Source organism: Hemitrygon akajei, chromosome 29 (assembly GCF_048418815.1).
Source record: "Hemitrygon akajei chromosome 29, sHemAka1.3, whole genome shotgun sequence".
In the NCBI taxonomy this organism is placed as follows: domain Eukaryota; kingdom Metazoa; phylum Chordata; class Chondrichthyes; order Myliobatiformes; family Dasyatidae; genus Hemitrygon; species Hemitrygon akajei.
In genome coordinates this window covers 32,592,529-32,604,622 of record NC_133152.1, presented here as the reverse complement: position 1 = coordinate 32,604,622, position 12,094 = coordinate 32,592,529, and the positions used below count along the sequence as shown (strand labels likewise).

At 39.2% G+C, this 12,094-nt stretch overlaps 1 protein-coding gene across 3 annotated transcripts in view; it reads right to left on the bottom strand.

Moving 5' to 3' along the window:
- acot7 (acyl-CoA thioesterase 7) overlaps positions 1–12,094 on the bottom strand; it is a 273,337-nt gene that overhangs the window by 201,013 nt on the left and 60,230 nt on the right. For all 3 annotated transcript variants that reach the window (XM_073032128.1, XM_073032129.1, XM_073032130.1), the window contains exon 3: positions 11,535–11,691. In XM_073032128.1, the coding sequence (XP_072888229.1) occupies positions 11,535–11,691 (157 nt within the window). The remainder of the gene's footprint in view (positions 1–11,534; positions 11,692–12,094) is intronic.

Here is a 12,094-nt window from a genome sequence, read left to right as displayed (position 1 = left end):
AACAGATTTCCCATTAGCTCTTGATTAAAGACAAGGTGGAACAGTTTGTTGCTCCTGTGCGGAGAGGGAGATGGAACCCTTAACGTTGTGCTATTTTTATATTACTACTCTGCAAGGAATGAAAGTGCGGATTCACAAAGGAAGAATGAGTAAATTCTAGGCTTATACGCAGTATAGCTCAGCCTTGCTGAGGATAATAATAGCAAATAGGTCACGCATATTTTTCTTTATGTGGACATTTTATGTAAGCACACCTCAGCCAAAATGGTGAATGCCTTCACCAATGATATGGGCATGGACAACACCGCTGCTTCCCAGGTAACAAAGACCATAGACATGGATGTGAAAGCACTGGAAAGGATGAGCTATAGACACTGTCTGAAAAAGGTTGTTTTCCTTGAAAGAAATGGGAAATTTAATAGAGCTGCAAAAAATTATGGGAGATACAGACAGGTAAGGAGAGAGAGCATATTTCTCAGTAGAGGGATGGGGTACTCAGGTTTAAGTGATAGAAACAGGACTGGAGGAATGTGGGCGGAAGGATTTTATTCAATAAATGGAGTGTAAAGAACTCACTGCCTGAAAGGATGGTGCAGGCAGAAAACCTCATCTCATTCAAAATATATATGGATGAATGATTTAGTAACCATAAGATGCCAGTCTCTGCAACAAAACTGTGAAATGTGACTCCCTTGAAGTTGATTTTGGTGAACACAGACATCAAGGGGAAAATGGCCTTTTTCTGTACCATGGCCTACAACCAGCATGGATATCTTTACTCACCTCAACTCTAAACTGATTCCACAACCTAGAGATCCACTTACAAAGACTCAAGGACTCTACAATTTATGCTCTCATTAGTATATATATTCTTTTTTTGCAATTTGTCTTCTTTTTCTCATTGGTTGTTTGTAGTCTTTATTTGTGTATGGTTTTTCATAAATTCTATTGTATTTCTTTACTTTTCTGTAAGTGCCTGCTAGAAAAAGAATCTCAGAATATGGTGACATATACATACTTCATTAATGAATTTACTTTGAAATTAAATTTCTATGATTCCATGCTCAAATGAATGCCAAAATTTTCACTCCGTTCTCTAGCTCCAAAATCTTCTGATGTAATTTCCATCATTCATGGCACCATGCGCCATGGAGAAATTTATCTCAGGAGCTTTAGTGGGAGTTCAGAACATTCATGGGGACAAGCTAACCAGCTTTTTCCTGTGTCGTTCTTGGGCTACCAGTAATACTTTCAACCAGAGAAGCCACCTTAGCATAAGGGCCCATATATCCATATTTCAATGAGTCAAATTGTTTTATGAAAACTATTTCTAAGCTACAAAAAGATTAAGCAACTGTGTAAGTCCTGTTCATACAGTACTCCGTAGGGATCCTGCAAATGACAATAAGCAAACACAGTAATTAACCAAGTATTGGAAAGCTCAATTCTGTAGGGATCTGATGTAAAACACTAGGTCTCCATATTATTCTTAATGATTCAATTTATTGTTTTGCTTTATAACATCAATTATTTTCCACTCAAGTGCCATCTGGGGCCAGTAGTAGAATTCTTGACTCGAGCTCTGGCTTCAAAGGGTTTGGATCACGATTCAAACCAAAAAATAACCCATCTTAATCTCCCACTGCAATACCTAGCAGCACAAAAGCAAAGGAAAGTGGAACGAGAGTCAACAATTCCAAGTATAATCAGGCTTCAGTTAGATCATGGCTGACTTTTGAACAACTACCACTTTGAACAATCTATATAACAATTTCTAATTCTAATTACCACCTTCTAAAAAAAGAAAAGACAGAGATTAGGTTTATTTGCCACATGCATGTCGAAACATACAGTGACATGTGCTGTATGCATCAAATTAGTGAGTATTGTGCTGGGGACAGCCTGCAAGTGTCGCCATCTGGCATCAACGTAGCATGCCCACGACTCACTAACCCTAACCCTAATGTGGGAGGGCAACTGGAGCACCTGGAAGAACCCCACATAGTCATGAGGTGAACATACAAATTCCTTACAGACAGCTGCGGGAATCAAACCCTGATCTCACAGACAGTACTGTAAGTGATGCCCTAACCCCCAAACTATCGTGCCGCCCCACTTTCATGGTCAGTGTCCTTTTTGTCTGATTTCCACAGAATCTGAAAATATGTCAGTCGCAGCTGTGAGTATAATCCGTGCCCGAGCATCCACATCCCTCTAAAAGTAGCAATTACTTCATATCAATTCTGAATCACTGACCATTTGTCCTGATGGCATGAAAATGTAGATACTTTATCTAGGGAAAGCAAACTGTCAACATGTAGCCAGCCAAGTCCTCTGATATTTCAGTGAGATCGTCTCTGATCCACCCAAACTCAAGGGAGTATGGAGTCATCGGGCTCAGTCTCACTTTATCCCAGAACTGTCATCTTTTGACAGACATACAGTATATAAAAAGACCGGATCAAAGATTTTTCTGATGCTATTCATCAAAGAGCAGAGAATTCCCCTGTGGTCTTGGTTAATAATTCCATCAAACAAAACCACTAAAAATAGATTAAGTAGTCCTTCATATCACACTAATTTGAGGAACTTGTATGCTCAAAATAGTTGCCTAAATAATAAGAATTATGCTTTGGGACATCTGAGAATTTAACACACATGCAAATTAATTTCCTTTAACTCTAAAATCAGGACTCAGTCTGTTCTCTCAAATGTGGAGAGCCTCCAGTTGAGAATGAATGCCAACAAATACAAGGGCCTGGAAATTCTTATATATTGCAGTCTTTTTTCAGCAACAAGCAAATGAACTATTATTTTTAAACTACAGAGGGTGCAGAAAAGATTCATCGGAATATTACCAGAACTTGGGGGGGGGGGGGGGGGAGTGGCTTGAGATGTAAGGAGAGGCTGGACAGGGTTGGGACTTTTTCCTTGGACTGTAAGAGGCTGAGGAGAGACCTAATAGAGTAAATATTATATAATACAGTAATATAAATCATCAATAAAGTAAATAATAATTCATTTACTTATTATTATTATTGGTACTTGAGTATTTTCAGTTTGTCTTCTTTTGCACATTGGTTGCTTGTCGGTCTTCGTGTGTAGCTTCTCATTGATTCTATTAGATTTCTTTGTTCTACTACGAATGACTAAAAGTAAATGAATCTCAAGATAGTATCTGTTGTTTGGTGACATGTACATACGTACTTTGATAACACAAATTCACCTTCAACATTTAGAAGTCATTTTGACAGGGGTAAGGAAGGATTGAAGGGACAGGTAGGCAATATGGCCAAGTTGGGTTCAAGGGTCTGCTTCTGTGCTATAACTACAATAACTCTATGAAGGTCCTTGGAGTACTGCTTAAACCAAGGTCACCTTCCTTTAAGATTACTTTCATTCATTAACTATGCCAGCGGAATACTAAAATACCACAATAATCTCCTTCATGCACTGAAATCATCAAGCTGAGACAGAAACCCCTGGTGTTATTCACTGGATGCTCAGGTTCCACTTGCCCCTTGTAACGACCTGACAGACATCTTCGGTTACTGAAGTTCACAATGCTCAATTTTGACCCTCACAACTTTATTCATAAGTAAATTAAATGATGTTTCATTGAACTAATACCTTCCATTCCTATACTCTGTGACTTCACAAACTCCACTGGTGATGGCTACTCTGGTGACAAAACATTTTCTCTTGGTCCATGTTTTTAATCCCCCATCATCATCCTTTTCTTGCAGCTCCGCTCCAGTGCTTCAAGAAGCCACTCATCATCCATGTCCTACTGCCACGATGAGGCCACACTCAGGTTGGAGAAGCCACACCTTATATTCTGTCTGGGTAACCTCCAACCTAATGGCATGAACATCAATTTCTCAAACTTCCAGTAACTGCCCTCTCCCTCACCATTCCCCATTCCTGTTTCCATCTCTCACCGTATCTCCTTACCTACCCATCACCTCCCTCTGGTGCACCTCCTTCTTCCCTTTCTTCCATGATCTTCTATGCTCTCCTACCAGATTCCCTCTTCTCCAGCCCTTTATCTCTTCCACCAATTAACTTACCAGCACTTTACGTCACCCGTCCCCCTCTCCTGGTTTCACCTATCACCCACCACCTTGTACTTCTTCCTCCCCTTCTTACTCTGACTTCTTCTCTTTCTTTCCAGTCCTTAGGTCTCGGCCCGAAACATCGATGTTTTACTCCTTTCCATTATACTTCAGCATTTTGTGTGTTGCTCTGGATTTCCAGCATCTGCAGATTTTCTCGTATTTGGGTCCTCTATGTTAATTATGTTTTTGATAACTGAACATCAAATCTCTTTTTAACTTCCACTCCCTGTATACAGACTCTTACACAGATTCATAGAAAACATTGTGTTTAATATAAAATCATTTGGACTGCGTTCATAATCCAAGAGTTTTACCGAGAAGAGTACTTGCTTTACAGGAATTTCCACAGGTTGGATCCTCACAGGGACAAACTTGTGTCCAAATTACTACAGAACTACTAAGATGGAGGACTACATAAATAAATGCATGAAAGAAGGCCCCCAATGAAAAAGACAGAATGACCTTGAATCATTGAACAATACACTTTGTAGGAAGCCTATTTTCCACATTTTTCTCAATGGAACCTTATAAATAAGATTATTATGTTTACAGAATGGTCCAGAAAGCTGGTCCAGTTTCAGGTTTAAGTATTTACTTTATTGCAAACATGAAAGGTATTATCTTGTAACTAACCCTTATGGACAAACCAAAGAGAGTGTGCAGGCAAAATAAACTCAATTGCACTGTTAATAGTGCAAGGCTGCAGAAAAACAATAAATATAAGCCCCATTAGGATTCAGTAAAATCAACACAAAACCTAGTTACCTTGTAAATAAACTTCAAAGAAATAGATTTTAGAGTTAGGGTTAGACCAGGGGTTCCCAACCTGAGGTCCACGGACCCATCAGTTAACAGTAAGAGTCCATGGCATAAAAAAGGGTGGGAACCCCTCAGATGGTTTTGGATGAAAATACAAAATGCTGTGCTGTTATGAATTTATTTAGATATAAATTGGAAATGAACAGCGGTCAGACACCATCTATATTAACAGAAAATCAGTGCAGGAGCTCAAGGAATGCTAATAAGGTTCAATGTCCAGGGATAAATGTCATATGACTCCCTACCACTGACTGAAATTGATAGAGATGCCATTTTGAATCCCCCCCCCCCCTTGGTTACTAAAGTGTTAGATTGGAAGAGTACCCTATAGCTTCGGAATTTATTCAGGATTCTGGCATTTTCAGCATTTCCTGTTTGGTTTGAACATAAGACCATAACAAACAGGAGCAAGAGTAGAGTGATAGAGTCAGGGAACATTACAGCACAGAAAAGGGCCCGTCAGCCCATCTAGTCGTTGAACTATTGGTCTGTTTGGTCCAATCAACCTGCACCAGGACCATAGCTCTCCATACCCCTCCCATCCATGTACCTATCCAATCTCTCTTAAAAGTTGAAATCAAACCCACATCCACCACTTCTGCTGGCAGCTCTTTCCACACATGCACCACCCTTTGAGTGAAGATGTTTCCCTCATGTTCCTCTTAAAATTTCACCTTTCACCCTTAGCCCCTGACCTCTAGCTCTAGTCTCATCCAACCTCAGTGGGAAAAGCCTGCTTGCATTTAGTGCATCTACACCCCTCATAATTTTATAAACCTCTATCAAATTTCCTCTCATTCTCCTATGCTCCAGGGGAAAAAGTCATAACCTATTCAAACTTTCCCTACAACTCAGGTTCACAAGTCCCAGCAACACTCTTGTCAACTTTCTCTGTACTCTGTCAATCTGATAGATATCTTTCCCATGGGTAGAACTGCACATAATATTCCAAATTAGGCCTTACAGGATCTAATAAAACTTCAACGTAACATCCCAACTCCTGTACAGCTGGCCTGTTTTTCGAACGTTCGCTTTACGACAGCTCGCTGTTACAAAAGACCTACATTAGTACCTGTTTTCACTAACCAAAGAGGATTTTAGCTTTTATGAAAAAAAGACGACTGCTTTATACGTGTGTTTACCCTAAGAAAGACTACAATGACCGTGAAGCCTTGTGCGGGCAGTTGCATGCGCATGTGTGTACATGCTTATGCATGTATGTGCGTAGACATGTACGAGCACATGCGTGTACGTGCCAATTTTTTTTCTCTAAATCGATTTTGGCTCTCTGTCTTCCCTAGTTTGATAAGTGAAACTACACCGTATATACAATATTTCGACTTTATATAGGGTTTCTCATATCATTCCTGCTTTTACTATATGTTAGTGTTATTTTAGGTTTTATGTGTTACTTGGTTTGATTTGATAGGTTATTTTTTTGGGTCTGGGAATGCTCAAAAATTTTTCCCATATAAATTAATGGTGATTGCTTCTTCGCTTTACGACATTACGGCTTACAAACGGTTTCATAGGAATGCTCTACCTTTGGATAGTGGAGGAGAAACCTGTACTCGGTACTTTGATTTATGAAAGCCAAGGTACCAGATGTTCTCTTTACAGCTCTATCTACCGGTGTCACCACTTTCCATGAATTATAGAGTAGGCCATCCAAACCCTCCAATCTGTTCTGACATACATCATATTATGACTAATATTTTACCTCATCATCCTTTTCAGCAACCTGTACTAACCTCTGTTTTAAGTCTACAGTTGGAAGTTCCCACCTGCTTCAAAAGGGCAACTATTATACCAGTGCCCAAGAAGAGCAGCATGAGCTGCCTCAATGACTATTGTCCAGTAGCACTCACATCTACGGTGATAAAATGCTTTGAGGATGGTCATGGCTAGAATCAACACCTGTCTCAGGAAGGACCTGGACACACTGCGATTTGCCTATCGCCACACAATCTCAATGTCTCTCCACGCACCCTTGGATCAACTGGACAATGCAAGTACCTATGTCAGGACACTGTTTATTGACTATAGCTCAGCATTTAACACCATCATTCCAACTGTCCTGATCGAAAAGCTACAGAACCTCTGTACCTCCTGCAACTGGATTCTCAACTTGCAAACCAAAAGACTACAATCTGTGCAGACTGGAGATAACATCTCCACCTCGCTGACTATTAACACTGGCATTCCACAGGGATGTGTGCTTAACCCACTGCTCTACTCTCGCTACACCCATGACTGTGAGACTAGGCATAGCTCAAATGCCATCTACAAATTTGATTTTGATACAACCATTGTTGGCAGAATTTCAGATGGTGATGAAAAGGCAAGATATACCAGTTAGTTGAGTGGTGTAGCAGCAACAACCTTGCACTCAATGTCAGTAAGACCAAAGAGCTGATTGTGGACTTCAGGATAAGATAAGGGAACAGAAGTGGGAAGAGTGAGCAAGTTCAGCTTCCTGGATGTCAGTATCTCTAAGGACCTATTGATACAACATGCTGATGCAGCAAGAAAGAAGGCAAGACAGTGGCTATATTTCATTAGGAGATTTGGTTTGTCAACTAAAACACTCAAAAGCTTCTACAAATGTACTGTGGAGAGCATTTTGACTGGCTGCTTCACCATCTGATATGGGGGTAGGAAGGCTACTGCACAGGATCGAAATAAGCTGCAGATACTTGTAAAATTAGTCAGCTCTGTCACGGTAACCAGCCTCTGTTGTGTCCAAAGTATCTTCAAGGAGCGATGCCTGAGGAAGACAGCATCCACCACCCAGGACATGCCCTTTTCACACTGTTACCATTGGAAAGGAGGTACACAATCCTGAAGGCACACACTCAGTGATTCAGGAATAGCTTCTTCCCCTTTGCCATCTGATTTCTAAATGGACATTGAACCCAAGAACACTACTTCTCTACTTCTGTTACTTTGCACAACTTATTTTAACTTAACTATTTAATAGACATATATATATATATACTTAATGTAACAGTTTTTTTTCTATATTCATTTATCATGTATTTAATTATACTACTGCCATAAAGTTAACAAATTTCATGGCATATGCCACTGATATTAAATCTGATTCCTGATTCTAATTCGGAAATAAACACATCATCTGGACCTGCATAGCTCTGACCCACTCCTGTAGTCACTTTATTAAGTACATCTGTACACATGCCCATTAATACAAATATCTAATCAGCATTTCAATGCATAAAAACATGTAGGCATCATCAAAAGATTTGTTTTTTGTTGAGATCAAACATCAGAATGGGGGAAGAAATATGATCTAAGTGACTTTGACAGTGGAATGATTAATGGTGCCAAATAGGGTGGTTTGAGTATCTCAGAAACTGCTGATCTCTTGGGATTTTCATGCACAACAGCCTCCAAAGCAGACATTCCCAACCTGGGGTTGGGGTCCACAGACCCTTTGCTCAATGGTATTATTCCATGGTATATAAAAGGTTGGGAATCTCTGCTCTAGAGATTACAGAGAATGGTGTGAAAGACAAAAACTATCCAGTGAGTAACAGTTCTGTGGTTGAAAATGGCTTGTTAATGAGAGAGGTCAGAAGAGACTGGCCAGACTGGTTCAAGCTAACTGTAACGCCAATAACTAGGTGTTACTACAGTGGTGTGCAGAAGAACATCTCTGAATGAACAACATGCTAAACCTTGAAATGGATGGACTACAGCAGGAGAAGACCACAAACACACACCCAGTGGTCATTTTGTTAAGTCCCTCCTGCAGGTAATAAGGCAGTTGAGCCTTGCGTGAACATGTGAAATTCATGAAATTTCATATTGGCCATTATCTGCACCTCTCTGATTTGCTCCTCCCATTCGTTACACTGCCATTTCATTATAATCACTGCACCTTCATCTGCCCTATCATACCAATTACAGCTTCATTAGCCTAATTTATTTGTTCAAATCATTTATTTTACATAGTTGGATTTAGTGTCCCTTATGTGCTAACTAGATTATAATTAAAATAGGGCTAGCCAAAATTTAACTTCAAGGAATTAACTAGATTTCCAAAAATAGAACAGAATAATTTAACCCTAATCTTTGATTAAGTTCTTAGTTTTTCAATCTGCTTAACATTTTAGTGTTTTGGCAGGTTGCACCTGAAGACAGTGCAATCGATGAAGTATTCTTAACCCTTTGCATCGTGAAGGATCTAACTCAAAGCCACCTGTCTCACCATCTGCTGTGAACACCATTGCCAATAAAATTCCCTCTTTCAACCTCTTGCCAACATTTCATTTTCAATTAGTGTTATATATCTCAACACAGGCAAAATATCCAGAAGAACATGTGATACAACCATAGGACATTGGAGCAGAATTAGGCCATTCAGCCCATCAAGTTTATCTGCCATTTGATCATGACTGATTCATTATCTCGCTCAACTCCATTCTGCCTTTCCCTCATGACCTTACTAATCAAGAACCTATCAAACCATTTTAATTGTACCCAATGATTTAGCCATCCAGAACAATCAGTTGCACTTTTTACATTGGACATTTTAGCCTAGATCGCTAATAGTCTTTGAAACATGGTCAGCTCCACAATGCTTTATCAGGGCACAAGATGAACATTTTGCAGACAGTTCAGGCAGTTAAAATGCTGAATATGTACTACATACCAATTCATTAAAAATAAATTGTAAACTGTTGGAAAATTATTTTCAATGAAATAGGCAAACTTTTAACAGCTTGAAGTAAATTTATCATCAAAGAAAAAGATTCCTTTTCTTGTGGGCTTTCAGAACCATTGAAAGTAAAATCTATGAAAAAATAAACACATAAACAATGTGCAAAAGAAGACAAACTGTAAATATAAAATGAACAAATATTAATAATAAATAATATTGAGAACATAAGTTGTAAAGATCATTAAATATGTTGATATGTTGGTAAATGTTAAGGACAAAGAAACAAGAAGAAAAACCAAGATAATCTCAACATATTGCTATTCAAACTAGTAATAACCAAAGATAAAACAGTTGATCGATTAACAATGAAGAAGCAGAAAATACTGGTAATACTCAGCAGATCCTGCAACATCTTTATATATTCTAGCTATTTTTTTAAAAATTCAGATTCCCAAGATTTGCATTTTCTTCTTTGCTGCTCATTAATTACTACTTAAACTGTAGGACTTAGGGACAAAATTAGCCAATTCTGCCCTTTGAAGTAAATGAATTTCAGGATGTATATATATCTCTGACATTAAATGTACCTACTGACCTATTGAGTCTACTCCACCTTTCCATCAGAACTGATTTATTAGCCCGCTCAACCTTATTCTCCTCATAACCTTCAATGCCGTTACTAATCAAGAACCTATCAACCTCTGCACCAAATGACTTGGCCTCCACAGGCATCTGTTGCAATGAATTCCACAGAAACTCCTCCTTATCTCTGTTCTACAGGGACATCCTTCTATTCTGTCAGTGCCCTCTGGTTCTAGACTCCATCATTATAGGAAACATCATTTTCATATCCACTCTATTTGATCATCCACTTGATTCCTGATGGCCAGAAGGCTCAAGAAGGCAGATCGTGACAATTCACAGCTTACAAAGGGGAAACCTACACTCTTTCAACACCTTCCAAATTAAGAATCACACACAAAATGCTGAAGGAACTCAGCAGGCCAGGCAGCATCTATAGAAAAGAGTAAACCGTCAACATTTCGGACCGAGATCCTTCATCAGGACTACCTGTGATCCAAATTAAGAATAATGAATTTCCTGGAATGATTTTAAAACAGCCTCACCACAGATGAAGGTGTAGGTAACGTGAAAATCCTTGTGAATAGCACTCAACATTTCATGACTAGTTTCAAATCCATGAGGCAATGATCATTTTACACATTATTTGTACTGTAGAATTGGCCACTGTGAGCATTGTGTTAAACTTTCACACCTGCAATACTCCACAATGTATGAAGAATATTCTTTTAACTGGTTGTAAAATCTACACTGTTTACACAGTTTCTTAGAACATTCAAGAGACGTTTATTAAAGTACAATATTCCACAGGTACAAATATATCTGAATCTATCAATAAGTCAACGATAATTCCAATTGTTACAAGGGGAGATTTATTCCACTCACATGAATACAGAGTTTAACTACTTTACACAGGAGTGTAGAGTTGCCCAAGTCAACTGTGAAGGTAAATTCAAGAGGATTCTCAATTGATCCTTGTCAGATGGTGAGTGACAAGCTGGGGGACAAGAGTAACATATGAAATGCAATCAATATTTGAAAGCAGACAGCTGGACTCTAATTATTCCTTTACGTCTTAGTATTGATGCAACCCTAATCCTAAAGATTTAAATAGTTGCATAATGAACATTAATGTACAAGATACACCTACGCGCACAAACATATTTGTGTGTACAAGAGAGAGAACTCTAAACAAAACTCAAATAATGGCCGTATTTAAATAGTTGCATAATGAACATTAATGTACAAGATACACATACGCACACAAACATATTTGTGTGTACAAGAGAGAGAACTCTAAACAAAACTCAAATAATGGCCGTATTTCCTACCATTAAGAATATTTTCAGCCATCACATTTACTTGGACCTCCACGGAGTGCTTTGATGTGTAGATTATCACAGCACTGACATGAGCCACTTCACCAATGGACATGGGCGAGAGGAAGTCAGTTCGCTCCACACGAGCCAGCACAGCCACACAGCGTTCCTGAAAAAGAAGCAGAGAAGGCAACACTTGTTGAAGACTAATAATGAACTCAGCAAGTGTATTTCTTACCAAAACATACATGGCTTTCCTTCTACTTTTTGAATCAAACCTTATTCTGAATCTTGTAAATTACTGACCCCAGGTCATGAACTCACTCTGCCATGGATGGTCCCTAGCCCATCTATGGAAGGAGGAGAGTCAGGCATGGGGCTAGTAACCCCATCCCGTAAAAACCCACTTCTACAGAAATGCCAACACAAGCTTCAAAGACCACATCCCTGGGAGAAGAAGGATTTTCAAAAATGGGCTACATCTGGGGACAACCTGTAAGAATGACCCAGACAGAGGACTTTGGTGAGCTGCTGTCAGGTAGCTATGACCCAGTGGGGGTGATGGGCTAAAG